Consider the following 21866-nt stretch of genomic DNA (forward strand, 5'->3'; position numbering starts at 1 on the left):
TGTGCATTCATGATATCTCAAACAATATGAGAAATTTAACTTTAAAACAACTACTACATGAGGACTACTGACTAGCATTGGAGAGGTGTTCAACAAGATGATCACTGAAAATCTAGTAAACTTTTGGTGAACTCTAGTGTTGTTATTATAACCCCTTAGGAGAACAAGAAATACACACATATGTGACGCTGCACACATCTGCATCTACATTCTTCATGTACACCTGGTGTTGACATCATGAAAACTTACAGTATCTCCTGTTCGTAATAGCAGCTCTGGCAAGGTTTTATCAACAGCATACGCTGTATCTTGTTTTGGTATTCGGTGTTTTGGTATCCAGGTCTTCAGAATCATTCTAAGTAGATTATTGGACGCATTGAAGACCTGTTGGAGCAACCAATACAAACATGGATGACATTTTATATTATGCAGTTTTTATTGAAAACATCTTCACCTCACATAGCACTTTTCAGTTCCTGAAAGAATCACCTTAAGGTAAAATAAGTCTTGGAGACAGATATTCTGACTCTGAAATTTTTACAATGCTTAACTTATATGCTGCACAAGTTTGGAGCTTGTGAAGAAAATCAAATTTTTCATCTCATTTTCGTGAACATTGAAAATTAAAGGTCTGGTGAAATGGTCCCGTTCGTGTGACTGAATATCTTCCAGGGGGTCAATACTATTACACTCGCAACAGAATTGCAAACTAAAAGTACGCGCAAGTGTTAATTTTTTTTATATTTCTATGCGCGGCTTTCATGGGGTCATTTTGCGACACTCAGGTCACGCCCATAGCGGGGATAATGGTTGGCTGTCTGTGACGTCACAGGTGTGTTCATTTACATTGTATAGCGGTCCAACGCCGCCTTATCTCTGCCCGGTATCCGCTAACAAAACAGTGTTCGCGCTGCCCTTTCGCCACGTTCGCCAATGCGAATCGAACTCCGAAGTGGCGAAAAAAAATTGATCCTAATTCACCACAGCGGCGAAACTGATTTTTGTTCTAAAAAACATGGTAAAATAAAGAAAAAACGTGGGTTTTTTTAGTCTTTTGTTTAATCTGCGCTTCTCTCTCGGCGATTCGCAAAAACTGTGTCTACTTCCGTATTATTGCGTTCTTTCCGTCCTACATATTTGCAATCGAGCCAAGTCTCGCGAGAAATTTGACGTCATTTAGTCTAGTGTACAGCATGCATAAATGGCTCTCGCGAGAATTGAAAATTACACACGCAATCGAGCTCTCGCGATAAATTTGACGTCATTTTGTATAGTGTACAGCGAGCATAGGAACGCTTGCTCGCGAGAATTGAAACTTTTGCTATACATAGCAGAAATACGCATTTTAATCGAGGCAACAAGGTTCAGTGTTGCAGTTGATTTACATTGCGGTCTAGATGTTCTGTGTTGTGCATTTTAATCACGGTCTTAAACATACCATGTTGCGGTAGATTTGCATCGCGGTCCTCGTGGCCCAGTATTCCCCGTTGTTCTTCAATTTAATCGCCGTCCCAACGATGCGTTCCGTGTTGCTGTCGATTTGTATCATGGAGGACTCTACCTCCATGATTTGTATTGCGATCTCTACGTTCCGTGTTGTTGTTCGTTTTAATGGTAGTCTCAACGTTCAGTGTTGCTGTTCATGCAGCTGATTTGCATCGCGGTCCCAACCTTCCGTGTTGTAGTTGTAATGCATTTTAATCACGGTCCCATTTACGTTTTAAGTTACTGTCGATTTGCATTGCGGTTCCGACGTTCCGTGTTGTAGACAAGTGCATTTTAATGGCAGTCACAACGTTCAGTGTTGGTGTTCATGCAGTTGATTTGCATTGCGGTCCCAACCTTCTGTGTAGCAAGTAGCGAGGCAGGCTCAGCCGAGTGACCGTGGCCGATCGTACGAACCAGCAGAGACAGGCACATTATGGTTCAAACACTCAACACTTGACGGGAACTTGAAAAAGTTTACACTTGAGCTGTTCATGTTCTTGCCGCTGTCACAGCCACCAAAAGAACAACGTTTTCCCATAGTGAAGGAGGACACTGTCCTGATCATGTAAGCGGAAACCCTAGAAGTTACCCCCCGGAGGGAGCTTACGGAGGTGTGAATTACTTTACTTCCCGTTAGGAGATACGGCGTCAGGCAAACTTCGGAAAGCCGAAAAAAGTCGACTGGAGAGGCTCGGGGGACACGCCTACACTGCATTTTTCTTTTGCCATATTTCATAATCACACACGCTAAACGAAAAAAGAAATGAATGTAACTGTTTTATAGACCATCAACTGTATTTCTTTGATTTTGCAACATGGGCATTTCACCAGACCTTTAAGGCTTTCAGCTTTGAGGCACATATTATGAATATTTACACGCAAACAGTTTAGACAATTTCAATGGATGTAATGATGTGACAGTTTGTTCTCTTTTGTCTGAAATAGGTTAGAATTATGATTAAAGCTGTGTTAGCACTATCTTTTTGCATTTTTTGCATACTAAAAAATTTCACCCAATCTTCTGGGAGATCATGTTAATTCCAATTATTCAGTCATACTCTCTTTGAAAATGTTAGTTTTTCAATCCTTGGTGACGGATTTGGTAGAGTAAAATTCAGGCGCTTAACAAGTGCAAATTTTGACATGAAAGTTATTACTGTTGTTAAAATATACGTAGTGAATTCATTACCTATGTTTGATAAACATTCTGGCATCACACTTTGCTATGCATTTTCTGTAAGTTGCATTTGATTTCAAACCATCTTATCAAAAAGTGGCCAGAAGATTTAGTATTGTACGCTACCAGACAGGGACAAGGAATAATGCCAAAATAAGTATTTCCAGGCAGGACTGAAAGACAGAGTTAGGGTAAGTGTCAAGAGCTGAACATAGGGGTAGAGATTTTCTATGAAGGACTGGCTTTTTATAACCATAAACGGCACAAAAGCTGAACTCACAGCAAAGACTTTATCTTTGGTTCCTTTCTGTATCAAATGAACAGCAGCTCGAAGCATACTCCGCAGTTCTTCTCTGTCTGTGCTGGTTGGGAGTTCTTCCATTTGTTTGTGAATAGCTACAAATGCATCTTCTCTGTATGACCAAGTCTTGGAGTAAGCACCAGAAACCTGTAATCAAATTGACAGACCAGAATATTAAGTTAGGATATACAGATTCATTTAGACTGTAAAGTCGCATAGCAGATTGCCTATGCTCATTGATTCAAATTATTTCATCTGTCTACAATTGATCAACATTCTATTTTAAAATTAAACTATTTAATATACCCGTTTGTCACATTTGTGTTTTTGACATTATGACAAGATTATTATTATCAACATTTCTCTCTCACGTATGGCATTCTATAAGAAAGCTCTCTAATTATAGTAACTTTCATTGAAAATGAGCAATATAAAATAGAGAATTGTGCAGTACAAATATATAGTAATTTCAGTGTTAATGTTGCCATTACCTGATATCTAATAAACAGACATAAGACATTAAAGTCAACCTACCAACTGCAGACCAAAGACATCAATGACAGATCCTGCTTCTCGTAGTTGTTTTTCAGTCATTGGTTCTGGTTCACCAGTAATTCCACTTCCACTGTTGTCCTCTGCCACAGTTCTTGCAGTTTCTGGTGATGGCTCACGCCGTGGTGAACTGCAAATGAAATTGTACAAGATAACATTTAATATGACAGTAATGGTGAATTTTGTCTACTGCCCTACGCAGCATTGAAAAATGCAGTACTTCAAAATTGAAACTGATCAGTACATTCTAGTGATATAATATAACTTTAAGTCTTACATATTTATTTACTCTTTTCAGGTCAAGTTACACAAAATCACCATAAAATTAAAGGTACTGAAAAGATCATTATGACAGGTGAAGTTTGTAAAGATTTTTGTGTTTCATATGTATATTTTAGCAATGTATGTCAGTCAATACCATGATCATGTACGTGTCAAATTGGAAGTCACTGATTGGTTTTCAAAATCCGTCTATTTAAATTGGCAGTTATTGATTGGCCTTTCAAAATCTGTCTTTCTAAATTGGCAGTTACTGATTGGTCTATCAAATCTGTGTATTTATATTGGCAGTCACTGATTGGTCTATCAAAATCTAGCTATTCAAATTGGTTTTAAGGGATGCAGTTATAATTTTTTGGTTTCAAACAACTTCACAAGATACTGATAGGTACACATGACATGAAAAACTTAAGGTAAATGGACTTACTTTTTCAATGCAGGTAGTGGTCTCTCATCGTTGGCTGGTTGAGGTGGTGGTTCTTGTGCTTGTTGTTCTACTAGTGGTCTTGGAGTTGCATCCTTTACAGGTAATGTTTGTGGGGCTGGTGATTCCTCCCTTACTGGTGTTCTCAACTTCTCTCTTTCAGACTTTAAAAAAGAGAAGGAAAATATCTGCTCAAAAACGCCATTCACAATTCACATACAATGAAAAGAGTGTTCAAGTTAGTATTAAGTATCCTCATTCTATCTCTTATTGAACACTGTGCCAAAAATGTCAAATGCTAAATAATACACACATAGGATCCTTGCTTGAGGGTCAACAATGCTGACCACATGAACTTGTTCTCAAACCTCTTGGTATTTCATGAAATTTGGCAAACGTGAATCGTCTTTTAGCTCATGTGTACTCAAACACCATAAAATACAAACTGTAAAACTTACATACACGGTTATCAAGATGCATAACAAAATTTACCAAAGGATTAGGAAGTTGACCACATAAAGACAGTGTCCAATACATAGTGAGCTTCAACAGAAAAATACTGTGTATATTTGGTCCAACAATTTGGTCAAAGTGTTAACCGCAAAAGATGAGTTTATCAGAGCATAGTGATACCAAACCAAGAAAATTGACAACAATACTGACAAATAAATAAGTCTATTTGATTAGTTTGTTCCTACTATCACTGTGAGACAGCTTTTAAATCATTGCACCTTTTATTTAAACTGATACTACATTCATGTAGAGAAAACAACACAGTATTAAACTGTACAGGTAACAAGATAACATGTTTCACATCACAGTGATTTTATACACAAAACTAGAGGAGACACCAAGATACGTACATGTATACGGTGAGACCAACTCTATTGAGAAGAAAAAACAAAATGAATACCTCTAAAATCCTATAAAAATTACAAAACCAAACAAAGACAAGGGAGTCAACATGTCAGACAAGTGAGAGAAACTCAAGTAAGGTGACACTGACAACAAGAGAGAAGCAGCTGACAAGATAGAACACATCAACATTACAGAATAACGGCTGAAATTATACCAACACAGCGACATCACAAAATAACAGCTGACAAGATAGAACACACAGATATAACACAATACACTGACATTCAAAAATAACAGCTGACTTGGTAGAACACACCAGCATTACAGAACAACAGGTATGGAATAGACCACAACACAAAAATAGACACAAAATAAATGCTACTCACATTTTTTGGAGGCCAGAAGAGTTGCTTAAAGTTTTGAAAGAAAATGATACCCAGTAATTATGAGAAATATCAATCAATGGACAAAAAAGCCAAAAATTTGCAATATGCAAAGCATGTCTCAAATGTCTCAATTTTCAAAGCATTGAAACTTACAACACACTTATTCTTTAAATGTCTAGGTGAACTATTCAGATGGTCAAGGACTATAAATAGTTTTGTCTTGACCAATGATTTGCCATTTGACCAGTCAAATGGACCGGGAAATACTACTGATAATGTGTTTGAATGACAATAATATATGCAAGACTAGCAAACTAGACTGAAGGACTAGCAAACTGGACTGAAGAACTAGCAAACCAGTCTATAGGACTCGCAAACCAGACTGCAGGACTAGCAAACAAGACTAGCAAACTAGAGTGCAGGACTAGCAAACTAGACTGCAGGATATCCATCCAGGGACCTAAAAATATTGTACACATTTGCTCAAGCCTGGAGCACATGCCTCTTTTAAGCAGTACTTAAATCTGACATAATGCTTAGGCACAGGTTCATGAACACCAGTATAAAAGTAAACTTAACCATTGTAAAACAAGAGCAATACGTTCTGCTGGCAAAATTGACATGCTAGCAACTCAAGTGAAAACATAATTATGTTTATGTATTATTAGTAGATATTGGTATGGCATTCACTAAAGGAAATTTCCAGACATTCCTAGACTGGCTAAATTAATTTAGAAATCTTATGAGTTTCAGTGCACTCTACACAAGCATATGGTTTTTACATACTCTAGTCATGTCAAGCAAGTCATGTAGCTCTAATTGTTTGTAAATCTGTAATCTGTATTCGTCCATCTGGATCTTCTTAATCTTGGCAAGATCATAATCTTCATTTTCCACAGCACGTCTCTTCTCTACCTCGTATCGTCCCAGTCTTTCTCCAACCTGATAGAAGTATCATACAGCAAAATAATTCAATGCAAGACAAAATAACTTTACATTCTACTATTTTTTCAGCCTTGAATCCACAAAATCTTGATTGAACACTTTGTAACAACCGACTACTTCCCTTGACCTGTTCCCACTCAATTGCCTTTAAACAGATCCACAATCCCCATTGACAAAAAATACCCTATTAATGGTAGTCTGCTACCAGTTGACCAATGTGTGAAAATACCACAAGAATTCGGTAGAATTTTCATAAATATTCACTTTTGACCATACGTGGAAAGCTTTGCTATAAGAACATTCAGACAGTGATAGTAGTAAGTCTAGATTATTTTATTAGTTTATGACGCTGTACTATATGATCATCTGTATTTTTCATTTCAATAACAGTCACTTCATCTACCCTGTTCAAACAAACTTGTAGATTACAGACATCTTAGGCAAAGAGTGAAGTCAAAAATTGAATATTGTCTTACTGTAGAATTTGGACTATTGTGACTCCCTTCATGATTAAGTTTGATGAACGAACATGAATATGTTTGAACATAATTGTATTTAAATGTTGTTAAAAATATTATAAAGCAAATGTTAAAATCACAGGGAAAGTTATTTGTGAATTTGGAAATTTTTTACAAATTTACCAGTTTTTTGCTTATTTGCATTTCATCGTATGATCAACTTGATATAAACAAACCCCAAACTGCATTTAAACAGGGAAGCCTTATCACTCAATGGTTGTTATGGATGTCCTGGACTAACACAAAATCCCTACAATAAACATCATTTTAGGGAACAGAGGCTTTTAGAAGTGTTGCTGAAAAGATAAAAATAGATAATTAGTTAGCATAAGAACACTCACCTTTTGTAAATCAGCAATTGCTTGTTTGAGCCTCTTTGCTAAGTCATATTTTTCCTCTGAAAAAAGGAAAACAAAAGTATAGTTTTACCTTTTCAGCATAATGGTTTAACTCCAACTCACTGCTATCCATGGTACCCGTTTACAAGCAGCTGAGAGTGAATGGGTCAATGCAACCAAATCATACCTGTGTGCTAATGCAGTCTTCACAACAAATTGAAAGTGACAAAGTCCCTCCTGGATGATAAACTTAGAACAATGCATTGTTTTGTGATTTATCTGTGTGGCACTCCATTCCATGTACTCTGCCTCCACTTTCCTATTTTCACCTTTATTCTACCATGTTGACTTTCATTGAAAATCTCTTTTCCGTTCATGACATCTTCAACTATATCACAATGTAAGTACAATCACAGGGCGTTGTCTACATGTCCGTCCCCTGGGGTGGGTAGGTGTTTCGTTGTATCGCTAATAAAGATATATTCTACCAGCCTTTGGTGTTTCGGTCTTAGCACTACCCTTGACAATCTTGCGTATACGTTTTATCAACATGCTGCGTCTATTATCTGATGAGTTTGAGTGCCTAATTAGCCAAAGTAATCAAGGGTAAATTACTAATCTGTGGACGCTCTCACCAGATTATCACGGGATTAAATTTGACAAAGTCAACAACGAACGCACCAGCAAGGTATAACTGAAGAAAGGGCTGAAACTCTCAAAAGCCGTGTCCAGAGGTGGTCCGTAAAACTAGTGGACACTTTATATTCATGTATTCAGAAACAAACAGAAGGCAAAACAAACTTGAAGATTCATTTGTAAACGAACAGGTCGGAAAGGAGGACCTCCCAGGAATGCGTGGTATGTGTTGAACACACCTTGGTAACGTATCGGAGATGTGTTTTTACCTCTGCTGGCCGGCAAAAACCACGTTGGTCGACGTGCCTAATACCGCATCGAACTGAATCAGACTTCACGGGTATATTGAAAATTCCGTGTTAATCGAGAACAAGAACGGAAAAGACTTTATTAACTCGACGTTCGAGCTCGCCTTCAACTTGTCCAGTTTATCAACTGCGTTCTTGCAATACGTACACTTTTGTATTAGTCTTCTTTCTCAAATAACAAAAGACATGTTTTACATACGACCGCTTGTATGCTCTGCAGTACAAGCAGTGTTGTGGGTTGGTGACTACGTGCCTGCAGATTTTATACACCGCGGTATTTTGCTCTGAATTTTTCAATTGACCTGATGTGCTAAGTTAAAACACAAACAAGAAGGTCGAGTGTTCTCTCTGCAAATCAAGTAGCATTTCGAACACGAACGATTCGGATATCTTGACCTCAACATTATTAGCTACGCAGCTCGAAAGTTATGCTCGAAACAGGACGGGAACATTAGTCAAAGCCGGATTTTGCATGGAAAGCATGCAATGTACTGCATACTGCTTATGCTCCCTTGGGTCTGAGACTCCCGCCCTCTCGGCCATAAACGTCATTGAGCTGCCAAGAATATGATAGTGCAGTCGCGTGAATCTGTGTATATTTTGATACATTATTTTATCAATCCTTATACTCAACTACCTAACGCATCAAACAAGGGTCATGTCAGGTTCTTAGGACGTTCTCCAAAAGACATATAATCGATTAGTGTCGCGGAATGATTTTCACCAGGTTTGAGAACTAATAAATAACTGGTCGTCAGTGTGTCTTCGCATATCAAATCGACAAGTGTATTAGTAACTTCGAGGGATCACATCCTTCACTGTAAAGTTGTTTTTATACAAAACACATTTTCGAGAAAGCTGACGTGCAAGGGAAAGACACAGCAACTGAGTCCGACGGAGGCGCAAAAAACAGTGCATTCGCATTTATGTCCGATGTACACATCTCTGTTATTCCATTGTATCAGTCGACGAAGCCTACGTCAAATTGTAGTGAACTCCGAGCAAAGTCCCACATAACATGTAAAGGCGAGCCAGTGCCCACTTCGAAGTCTAACATCATTTACTGTAAAGCTGCGGTTTTTTTATACAAAAAATCACATTTTTAGGAAAGCGAATGTGCGAGGGAAAGACGGGGAAAGACACCGCGATCGCGCGACTGAGTCCGACAGCGGCGCAAGAAGTGTTTCCCCGGCAGTCAGACATATACAGTATGCTGTATCAATTATCATGCTTTCTAAAGCGTGTCCAAACGTTGACATAAAAAGATATGTCCAAAAGGTTTTGATTATATATAGTTATTACATTGTTACGCAGGGTTTCACGCGGGTTCAAAAGCTGACATAAAAAGATATGGTGTCCAAAAAAATTCGTTTTATTTAGCTGACTGATTTATCGTCTTTGCTATTACCTAAACATCCCTGTTTTCGTTCGACAAGACCGTGAAATCAATATCTCCCCAACGTATATAGATCAACCTGGTTGAGTACTACTATGCTTCCAATGTGTCTTCGCAGCTTTCATCTCGTCTTGAAATGAATAAGCATATATAAGGCATGAAAATACTTTTGCCGACTAGTCAGTTTTTATGTAACAAGCGGCGAGTTTCTTCCCCCAAACGATGACCGGCTGTAGTCAAAAACACATAGATTGTCATGTCCGTGTTTATAAACACCGATGAGCTTGACCCTCGATCTCAAAGCATGTTGGCTAATTTGTTTACCTCTATCGATCATGTGGGCTTAAACTAAACATTTCTAAGGTCAAAGGTTTCTAGTTCCGGCTTCCGGTCTGACGGACCACATCGGGACACTGACTCCACCACTTCGATTAGTGTTCTATTGCTCAAAGAAGCAACCGACGGAGGCATAAATTGGCCTGTCCCCGTTTAAACATGTCAGAAAACTGTTGACGTTCGAAAAATTAGGAAATGTTTATTGTAAAGTAGATTTCTGTGAACACAGCTTTTGAGAGTTTCAGCCCTTTCTTCAGTTATACCTTGCTGGTGCGTTCGTTGTTGACTTTGTCAAATTTAATCCCGTGATAATCTGGTGAGAGCGTCCACAGATTAGTAATTTACCCTTGATTACTTTGGCTAATTAGGCACTCAAACTCATCAGATAATAGGCGCAGCATGTTGATAAAACGTATACGCAAGATGTCAAGGGTAGTGCTAAGACCGAAACACCAAAGGCTGGTAGAATATATCTTTATTAGCGATACAACGAAACACCTACCCACCCCAGGGGACGGACATGTAGACAACGCCCTGTGGTACAATATAACTCAAAAAAGCACCAACACCAATGATTACAGATTAATGGATGATGTATCAAATCAAATCAAATGAAACTTGTCAAAGATATCTTGGACAGAGAGCTCATCAGAGAGCTCACCTGAGGATTGTAAATTGTAGCCTCTGAGGACAATGAAGATAATTTGCAACTGTAATTGTTGTTTGCTTTTGTCGTGTAAACATTCCATTTTCATTAGGAGTGAGACTCTGGAATACTTACGTAGTACTGCTTCATTCTTCCTGACATCCAGTTTGCGGATAATTTGAGCCACTTCTGGATCCTGGTACATATCAAATGCTAAATCATCCATGGGAGATATATAATCTGGTCTGAAGGAAACAGACAGTAAATCAAAGTAAGACTGACATGGCACCCTGGTCTTTTCCTCTTTTAGATGTGCTAATAGAAACAGTTTGTAATTTCAGTCCAGGTGGGATGGTAGGGGTCAATATGGGTACTGTTCTGTCAATATCTATAACATTACCCTTTGTGTTCTGTAACATTGAGGACATTGAGGGCGCTGTTCTGTTAGCTTGAAAACAGCTGCACCACATGCCAACCTTCCAGCACTATCCCCAACATCTCAGGAACATTACATGCTCCAGTCCCTGGGCACTGTGTAAAAACGGTATCAAATATTTTCATATCACAACATGTTAGATATCCTTCTCTGATAGTACTTGATACTAAGCAAAATTTAAATTCTTGTTTATGTATTTTACCAGACTGAACAATACCATGCCAACTTTCCCCAGCGTAACTCACGTGTCTGATTGTCACTGCATTTATGATTTACACAAAAAATATACTTCTCAAAAAAACAGCCTTCTGCGTCCTTTGAAAACTTACCTATTCAATGCGCCCCATATTGCTGGATCTGGAAAATCACTTTTGTCATGAAGACCAGACGGATCATCAGGAAAAGATTTTCCGGTTGGTAAATATGTGTTCAGTAACAAGCGTAGGGACTGGAATAGAAAAATTGAGAAAAGTGGCATGAAAGACTGAGCATTGTTATACATCTGCCATTGAGATCAATAGGATTTTACATGTGCTAAAAACACCATACAAAACGTCTGTTCCACATACTTTGACCATAACAAGGCACTATGAGCATATTACCTTTTGCAGTTTTTTCTACTCATTCAATTTAGACAGTTTCACACCGGACTAAATTGACTTTTGTAAAGATCTGTATTGCATGCTCTATATGTGGTTTGACAGGCTGTCAGATATACTGTACTTGTGTATCATGCATACTTTACTATTTTTTCCTAGCAACATAACATTTTAGCATTTTATGTACCAGGGAACTTTGATCAAGGAAATCCATTATCTTACTATACGTTAGAGATCTATCAAGGTGGAATTTTTGATAGATTTCACATATTTTTTTTCTGTTAAAAAAATAGAGATTCTTATTCTACTCCCCGAAAGTGTTCAGTGTTTAAGTTGTTCACACAGGCAGCATAATTTGTATATGTAAAGTCTTCTTGTTGACAAGTGATTTCTTATCTGGAATTCATTTCTGAACAATAACATTGCCTATTTTCCACTATGCATTCTCTTTGCAAGGCGAATTCTTTGTATTTCAATACACTAAAGGAAGAAGAAGAAAATCAAAGTGTTTGCGAGAACAAAAATAATGAAAATATTATCAAAAGTTTAGACTTTTGTTTTTTTACTAGGTTTATGTTACTTTTTAAAGTTTTTCATGAAATGTATCCAAAGTGTAGAGACATGACATCCAAATTGCACACATATACACAATATTAATCTCATTATGGAGGCAAAACCAATGCGTAATTTGGGTTCAACATCACTTTTTGCACAAAACAAAGCAGTGCCTATGCACAGAACATTCTTTAAACATGACATGGACACAGAACTGACATAGAGCAGTACGGCATAGATGTTCCTGGTTGTCAGTGTTTATGTGAAACCAGTCAGTGAACAGATGTCTAATACGAAACACAATCCAAAGCAGAACCTTTGCAATTTAGTTTCTTTGAAAAAACTAATCACCACTCTATGATTAAAATACATTAAATTTCAACTTTCAAATAACCTTACCGGATCTGTTGGATCTACTGGTTTGCCTTCTGGTTCATTCACATCATCACCAATGACATTGACAGCAACTATGCCTACCTACATCATGAAATTTGAGAAGATAAAAAGGTTTAATTTCATAATAAATGGTACAATCACACATAATATATCAGTGTACTGCCTAATGATTATTCAAGATAAATGCCAGGACACTTTTTGCCATGAGTTTCATGACAGCATCATACAACACAGTCAGCAACTTTTCAATACCACTATCCAGGTTTGAAATAATTATTTTCTTTTTTTCTGTTGCTTATCAAATTATCAAATAAATTTACCTTATCCAGGGAAGAAAGATCTCTGTCTTAAAACAGTTTTTAGTAGATTACGATGCAATGAAATTCTCAAATCAGTGTCCTGAACCAGATAATATATTGCAACTTGTTCCAAATGATTCCAATTTGCCTTGCCTCAAACATTGTAGTCTGCGGTGAGTAATGGCAAGTGCCCATCAACCAACACATGGATAGGTGCGCGGCAATATATTGAATTGTACTTTCCATGGAAAACAATACCAGAAACACACCTATTTAATTCTATTCAAACCTATGGCAACATTAATTCCATGGAATATAATAACCTAGCAATCATTTGGAAACAAGTTGAAGGAAACCTCACCTGATTGAAGAGATTGTACTTATTTACATGGTTTTTGTGAATCACTATTTTTAGGTACTGACCAAGGGCATCGACGTGCACAGATTTCAACTCTCTAGCTTTGAAGCCAGTTTTCTCATTGTCAGACAAAGACACGTACCTGTTGAGAGATGAAATACATCAAAATATCTGATTTGAGTACTCAAATTTCAGCTGTACCCTAATATTTCAGTATAGTGTGGACGATAATCAAAGTATAGTGTGGCAGATAATCAAAGTATAGTGTGGCAGATAATCAAAGTATAGTGTGGCAGATGATCAAAGTATAGTGTGGCAGATGATCAAAGTATAGTGTGGCAGATAATCAAAGTATAGTGTGGCAGATGATCAAAGTATAGTGTGGCAGATAATCAAAGTATAGTGTGGCAGATGATCAAAGTATAGTGTGGCAGATGATCAAAGTATAGTGTGGCAGATAATCAAAGTATAGTGTGGCAGATAATCAAAGTATAGTGTGGCAGATGATCAAAGTATAGTGTGGCAGATCATCAAAGTACCGTATAGTGTGGCAGATGATCAAAGTATAGTGTGGTAGATGATCAAAGTATAGTGTGGTAGATGATCAAAGTATAGTGTGGCAGATAATCAAGTATAGTGTGGCAGATGATCAAAGTACCGTATAGTGTGGCAGATGATCAAAGTATAGTGTGGCAGATGATCAAAGTATAGTGTGGTAGATGATCAAAGTATAGTGTGGCAGATAATCAAAGTATAGTGTGGCAGATCATCAAAGTACCGTATAGTGTGGCAGATGATCAAAGTATAGTGTGGCAGATGATCAAAGTATAGTGTGGCAGATAATCAAAGTATAGTGTGGCAGATAATCAAAGTATAGTGTGGCAGATGATCAAAGTATAGTGTGGCAGATGATCAAAGTATAGTGTGGCAGATGATCAAAGTATAGTGTGGCAGATGATCAAAGTATAGTGTGGCAGATAATCAAAGTAGACACATAATTTTATTTCCCTGGAAGACTGAAAGGTGGTTAAACTCATATAAAACTGTCAGAGAATGATCACTACTTGAAGTCAAAGCTTTGGCTGCAAGGTACCCTTTCAACTATTCCTACACTTTGAAGTTCACACACACACCACTACCACACACTGACCAAATCAGATTTCATACATTCAAACATCCAGCAATTATGAAAGGAAAGTCTACACTATTTCAAAGACAATTCATTCAACAAGTTGCATTATGATTTTCAGACTGAAGTTTGAATCACAAGAAGTGAATAAGAAGTGTGTATTCATTCCATGAGATTATATCGGCCAAATGATGTAATGTTTGACTTGTTGCTATATCATTTGCACTTACCCTAAACGTTTGTATCGAGTACCATGGAGAGTTGTGATATGGTCTGGTGGCAAGTTTCCAATAAAGAATTCAATTTTTGTTGCTGTGAAAGATACAAGAAAAAAGTAATATTTACCGTACTACAGGTAGTGTTTTTGACATTGCACACCCTGACAAAGTATTTTTAATATACTGATTTTTTTATATTCCCTTTGTTGTTTATTTATCATATGCTGTCACAGCAATATTATTGAACCTGTAACTCAGACATTCATCTTGAAACACAAAAATTTTGCAGTTTACATGTACTGGTAGATACTCTCGACTACAAAAAATTTCAAGAAATTCCTACATTGAGTCAATGAGTTCAGACAACTTATGAGTTATGGTCACACTGTTCATAATATGTGTATACAGTACCAGGGTATTACAGGTTAATGCTTTCATCCTCAGTTTCCTGTATGTAATCCTGTTACCCTATTGAATTTTGGAATGAACTGAAACATGCAGTTAAAGGCTTTCATATGCCTCTAACAATGCTTTATAGTTTTGCTTGTTTATAGTTCATTTGTTTATTGGGGGTTCTTGTAAATAGCTGTTGTGTTTTTAAAACAGATCTTGTTAATTTCATATTCAGATGTAAACTTGTGCTGTGCGGTACAATTACAAGTAGGGTTAGATAACCATTCAAACCTTTAGATCAAATGTTATCTGACACTATCAGTGATAACTGTGTATCGTGTCACTAAAGGCTGCTTTAACCATAGAGTCATCACTGAGGTAACCACTCACAGTTAAGCAATTCTATCTTCAGCACAAAGTAATAATTTTACACAATCTTTATAAAGTATGTTACATATCAATAAAATACATGTATTCAACGTCAATCAATTGCCACAGTTGTGATATTGTTTTTGATAAAGAAAGGTAAAGGCTTTTTAACCCTTTAAGTGCTGTAATTTTTCCCACCAAAATAAGTGTAACATTTTACCAATCTTTATTAATTTTTCTGTGAATATTTTGATAATTTTGGACCAAATGGACATAACATTCCAGTGGTTGTAATTTTTGACCAAAATTTTGGGAAAAATCTGACAAAAACTTGTCTAGATCTGAAAAAAGTTACTGGCTATGTCATATTCTATAAAGGCAACAAAAGTTGACTTTGCACTCAAAGGGTTAAAGTTGGTGAATACCTTACACATATGCTTAAAGAAAATTTATGCAATGTTATTTCAAATAAAAGATATTTTATCAGTATTTTCTTAAAAACGCACAATGTGTATTTCACCCCTTTCCCAATATAACCCCCCCACCTAAAATAATCACCAGTGCAATGTCATCCGCAATATTATATAAGATCTAAAACCCACTGCCTAGGCAATATCACATAGAACCCACTGCCTTGGCAAAATCACATAGAACCCACTGCATTGGTATAGATTCTAGAGTCCACTGGCTAGACAAAATCACATAGAACCCACTGCATTGGTATAGGTTCTAGAGTCCACTGGCTAGACAAATCACATAGAACCCACTGCATTGGTATAGATTCTAGAGTCCACTGGCTAGACAAAATCACATAGAACCCACTGCATTGGTATAGATTCTAGAGTCCACTGGCTAGACAAAATCACATAGAACCCACTGCATTGGTATAGGTTCTAGAGTCCACTGGCTAGACAAAAGCACATAGAACCCACTGCATTGGTATAGATTCTAGAGTCCACTGGCTAGAAAAAATCACATAGAACCCACTGCATTGGTATAGATTCTAGAGTCCACTGGCTAGACAAAATCACATAGAACCCACTGCATTGGTATAGATTCTAGAGTTCACTGGCTAGACAAAATCACATAGAACCCACTGCATTGGTATAGGTTCTAGAGTCCACTGGCTAGACAAAATCACATAGAACCCACTGCATTGGTATAGATTCTAGAGTCCACTGGCTAGACAAAATCACATAGAACCCACTGCATTGGTATAGATTCTAGAGTCCACTGGCTAGACAAAATCACATAGAACCCACTGCATTGGTATAGGTTCTAGAGTCCACTGGCTAGACAAAATCACATAGAACCCACTGCATTGGTATAGATTCTAGAGTCCACTGGCTAGACAAAATCACATAGAACCCACTGCATTGGTAAAATCACATAGAACCCACTGCATTGGTAAAATCACATAGAACCCACTGCATTGGTAAAATCACATAGAACCCACTGCATTGGTAAAATCACATAGAACCCACTGCATTGGTAAAATCGCATAGAACTAACATAGGCACTAGAGTCCACTGGCTAGGCAAAATCACATCGGCTTTTACGAGTAGATTAATACATCAATAATTTCTCTTCCATTTTCTTACGTTCCTAAATTTTTCATAGCCATACAGACACCCGATAGTCACCATAAAATCTTTCATGTATATTTAATGTTCTAGATAAAGTTCACATTTCATGACTTCAAGCACTTGGTCAGTTGCGTGAGTCAGTAGCTACTCTGTTAAATTGAATTTCTTCTTCATGTGACTGGATGGCCGCTATGTGAATATACCACCAATGCATGTGTTTACTGTAGCTGGAAGGAATTGGTCAACTGATGAAGAAGAATATAGAATTTTTTTCAAGCAGGAATCTACTAACTTATATTAATCTTAAAACTTTTAACTTTATGCCAATAAGGTGGTTGTATGGATTACATGTGATGATATTTTAGTTCAGTGTAAAATATGTTCACATCAAATGATCAAATTGTTCTGTCAAACACCATCATCGTCTCCTGGAAAAATCAGACAATATAGCGAAGAGTACAAGTAAACTATACTCTTAATCAACAAAAACTTTGGCAGATTCTTTTAAAATAGCAGCATGGCTAGCCCATCAATTAAAGAATTTGCTCCTCCACAAACTAACAAAAGACAAAAACACAATGTGAAAACAAAGTTTGGCCTCTCTATTTAACAGGTAATTACTGTATTTTTCAGCAGTTCATTCAACATAGTAGTGATTGCTTCTGTTACAAACCTTCTAACATCCATGTAGACATATTATAGGCTATACATACATACATACATATATAGGTGATACATACTTTTGCCACGAACACAAAAATAAATCATTTTGATCAATCATATACCTGAGAAAATTTTGCAGGAAAGATACGTAATGCAAATACACAATGAACATCTAAACCTGTAGTCATGACAACAGTTGATTTCATGCCCTGGTGAAAACTGTGGAAGTTACACAGAGTTTACATTACCTGGTTTCTAAGATTTGCTTAAAATTATAAATTTCCTAAGCTCAGCCTGACTTTCAAGTCATCTGTTTTATCTGTTTAATGTGTTTAAAATCAACTCGGTACTGTTATCTTTTTATTCTGGTTTTTCAAAACAGCACTAATCGATGACAGACATGTACTCAAGATTTAAAGTGACTTGAACTGACTACAACATGCTTCATTGTGACAAACTTAACCAGAAAACATTCCAGTGGGACATTATTCCAGCAATGTCGAAAACATGAACACCGGATAATCATGGATAAAAATCCGCACATATCTAATTCAAAATCATAAAACCGAGGTTTGAAGGTTACTAATATTACTCTCAAAGATGCTGACTTGAATTTAATCTTTCTGAAAAATGATCTGAACTTTATGATTCCAATTTGTTCGTTTATGTATAGAAAAGTAATTTATTTGTATCCTGGCAGTTTATCCATTTCAAGACAACACCTGCACTAATTCACATCAGTCAATTTTCATTTCCACAGGGAAGAAACTGAAACTTCACAGAATGGAATTGAAATGTAAATGTTCTCCATTAAATCCTTAGTGCCTGTGTCTTTTCACATTTGTTTAAGTTTCTAGTTTCAAACTAACCTTTGCAGTATTTTAGCGTACATGTTAGCAGATGTATCTACCTATTAGTAGATAATAATATACGTGCTGTTTCTTTGTGTGGATAAATAACATCTTGAGGCAGACGTCAAAATAAGGCAGCCAACATAGAAATCTGGACTCTATGTGCATACAGGTATTCAGTGAAAATAATTAAAATACCAAAAGTCGTTCTTCACAAAATTTTAAAGTAAACCTAAAAGTTAACACAATTTTTTCTAGATTATACTGAATGTAACAAGTCAGGATGTCTACAGTCCCACATATTTTATACCAATATAGCAAAGCCACTGCGGCAGGTGCAGTGCAGTTTGCTTGTCTACACAACAGAGAGCCTAAGGCTCAAGGGTGAGAGCCAAAGGCACCTGTAAAACAGCAGTCCTTGATTCATATTTTTCATCTTCATCTGTTGATTTGCAGGTCATTCAACATATTTTGCCAGAAAGACGTGCTGTGTTGATTGTACGGGCAGACTGGCCCTAATACCTGGTTTTACATAGCATTTACACTGGGCTATCTAGTTCATTTAAACAATCTACGCAAAAGTCTGCCACAGTGTATTGCTTTAATTTTGCAACCAACTCACCACTTAAAAACAACAGCCAATGGTTTAATTCTTCAATTCACACTGTTTTGACATTTATCCACCCAACGTGATCCAAAATATCTTGTGAGAGCGATGATGTCATCATTTTCAGCAATCTGCATCACATGACAACATGGCAGTTGTCAACAAACCCGCGCCTCATTTTTCAGTGACAGCCAGCAATATTTAGCTCTTGTATGTCGCTGCAGAAGCATAAATCATGCTCATTTCATCACTGAACAACACACGACAATGTATGTGTTGGGAAAAACACACAATTTTCACTTGGAATAATGGTCCTAAGGTACCATTACTGGGGCTTAACAACAGCAATGAAATGACTCCTTTTGTGAAGATCAACAAATTCTCCAGAAAAGCTTGTTTCAGAAATTGTAGCTAGCAGTGAAGACAGTGTTCTTAAAATAGATGTCAAAATTTGAATTTGACAAACAATACTGACTGCCCTTGTACATTTGTATATATGTAGCATTGTTTGTGTAACACTGGCACTGCAAACCAAAACTCTAACAGACTTTGTCAAGATAGTTAAAGGCCAGTGCTGGCGCCTAATTATTTTGCAGGGAAATCTACTTATCAGATCACAATTTCAATGAAAAACAAAAAGCTATGGCACGCCATAATCCTCTTGCAGACAAGAACAAACTTGATCCCGGGGATCAAGTTCCTGGCCTTTAAGTGCCTGTGTATTTGCTACAGCCACTAATCACAATCATCGTACAGTGTCATTTCCGTGAAAGTAAAAAATTACCAACTAGTGTAATCTTAAACTAACAATAGAACTTTTGACATCATTGGATTACGCCAAACTTGGCTTTGCCCAATTCCTAGCTAACCTACAGTTATCCACTGCCTCAACGCCTACAAATGTGGTGGGTCCACAGAGAGGCATACTGTAGCACACAATATTTTAAAACCAGTAGAGGTAAGTAAAACCAGATGCCATTTCATGAAAGCGAGCCAAAAGTACCAACTCGATCACTTCTTCAAAGGTTTTTGTGAAGATGACGCCGAAATATCTATCATTAGTTTTGAAATTTAAGAAAATGGTTACACTCACCCACAAGAAACTGATGAGAGAGTATCTGTAGTTTCCGTATTCTGGCCCTTTCAGTCAATCTGACCACAATTTCTTGTGGATAGAGACAAAATCTCGATGCTTGCCAGCCTTTCACTAGGGGATTATGGATTTCAAGTTCTTTGGCTGTGTAACCGTCGTCATGACTACTTGCATGTACAACACTAAATGGTATTTTACGGGGCATCTCCTGTAATATTCAATATTGAAAGTGGAAGGCACCAAATAAAATAAATTAGATATAGACAATGACAAAAATTACATAATAGATATCTTGTCGTATGCCAACCAGTTCCTATGAGTGAAAAGTTATCAAGGGTAAATTCATGTACGTGTATGGCTCATTTTTATACCCAGATCTTAAGAACAACTTAAGTTTGTAGTATGCTCCTCTGGTTTTTTCCGTTTTGTTCGACTTTTTACATAAGCTGCTACTGGATATAAAACATAGCAAAGAATATTTGGATCCAGTTTAAACTTCACTGCCCTTGAAATCGTACCATGACGAAGGACATGGCACAGCGGTCGACGAAAATACATCAGTATCCCTTGTACGATTGTTCACAACCGTGGCAATGTTTATTTTCGTGGCTGTTCTTTCAGATTCCCTCTGAAGGACTGTAGTTCTATATAATACGTCATGCATGTTGATTTGATGTTGAATGAAAGATTGGTTGTTGAGACTTGTTTATAAGATGTAGAGTTTTTGTAAACAAGTGTACTGTTACAAACAAGTCCCAAGGGCCCACTTCACTCACTAATGATATATTATTGATAAAACATGCCGATCGAAGGGACACGTTACCGAAATCTGTTAGTTAAATCGGCTTGAATTTGCAATCGTCGTTCATATATTTTGACACTTGTACTGTTGCAGCATATCAGGTCTTTCTCTTTAATACCTCCATGATCAGATTAACTTGAGTGACTCGACTGGAGTTCAAATTTACTTCCGCGTTCAAAACGTGAACATCAAAACACGAGTTGACAGACAACTGCACTTTCATTCGAGCGGCAGGTGCATTAATTGATGAACATAAATTTTTGAAAAACATTATTCAAGCTACAATACACGTATATCTTCAGATACTATTCAATCTTTGCGACGACGTTGTTAAATTATGGAGGTATATTCATAGAGTTCTTGCCCGCCATAACAGTACAGTCCGACCACTTTGATAGTGAATGGAATGTGGCTTGAGTGTAAACACAAAGATACATGTTCAGTATAAATACAAAATCTTGGCTTTGTGTATCAAGCGCTACATATAGACCTAGAGAATAAAAATAATGTAGAAAACCAGAATATGAATTACAACCTTCAGTAATTATCTCGCAGTTATTTCCAGATGCAACCCACAGACGTGAATAGCGTCTCCATGAGACTGCACAACAGAATTATGCACGAATACTTGGCATGCGCAGTATGCTTCATAAGTACAATCTCGACAAAGTCTCGCGAGAACATGAGGTGCCGTCGACCTCGAGAAAGTGTTACATGTAAGTTGCAACTGTAAGTCCACAGTGTTTGCTATGCTGGTGGTTTCCTGACGGATTTATTTCCTACGTGCTTATTTTGACTTCGTCAACGTAAAAGACTGAAAACAGCTGGAACACGCCTAGAGATTTTTATGCATTTGATATACGGCCGCATTCACAAACACCTCGGGGGAAATTTCAGGGGGAAGGGGGTGGGGACTTGAAAACG

General features: G+C 37.2%; 1 protein-coding gene across 2 annotated transcripts in view; it reads right to left on the reverse strand.

Annotated features, from left to right (window-relative positions):
• The window catches only part of LOC139137717 (centrosomal protein of 104 kDa-like), a 35116-nt gene extending 13517 nt beyond the window's left edge, over window positions 1-21599 (reverse strand). The window contains exons 1-14 of one of the 2 annotated variants that reach the window (XM_070705963.1): window positions 21478-21599; window positions 20141-20348; window positions 14591-14672; window positions 13235-13373; window positions 12578-12655; window positions 11354-11472; window positions 10724-10833; window positions 7270-7325; window positions 6252-6407; window positions 5466-5489; window positions 4225-4385; window positions 3501-3648; window positions 2946-3113; window positions 250-384 (exon numbers count right to left, since the gene is read on the reverse strand). In XM_070705963.1, the coding sequence (XP_070562064.1) occupies window positions 250-384; window positions 2946-3113; window positions 3501-3648; window positions 4225-4385; window positions 5466-5489; window positions 6252-6407; window positions 7270-7325; window positions 10724-10833; window positions 11354-11472; window positions 12578-12655; window positions 13235-13373; window positions 14591-14672; window positions 20141-20345 (1581 nt within the window). In that variant the 5' untranslated portion in view covers window positions 20346-20348; window positions 21478-21599. The remainder of the gene's footprint in view (window positions 1-249; window positions 385-2945; window positions 3114-3500; window positions 3649-4224; window positions 4386-5465; window positions 5490-6251; window positions 6408-7269; window positions 7326-10723; window positions 10834-11353; window positions 11473-12577; window positions 12656-13234; window positions 13374-14590; window positions 14673-20140; window positions 20349-21477) is intronic. The other variant, XM_070705964.1, reaches the window with a different exon arrangement.
• Window positions 21600-21866: the final 267 nt, after the last annotated feature.

Source organism: Ptychodera flava, chromosome 7, assembly GCF_041260155.1.
Source record: "Ptychodera flava strain L36383 chromosome 7, AS_Pfla_20210202, whole genome shotgun sequence".
Lineage (NCBI taxonomy): Eukaryota > Metazoa > Hemichordata > Enteropneusta > Ptychoderidae > Ptychodera > Ptychodera flava.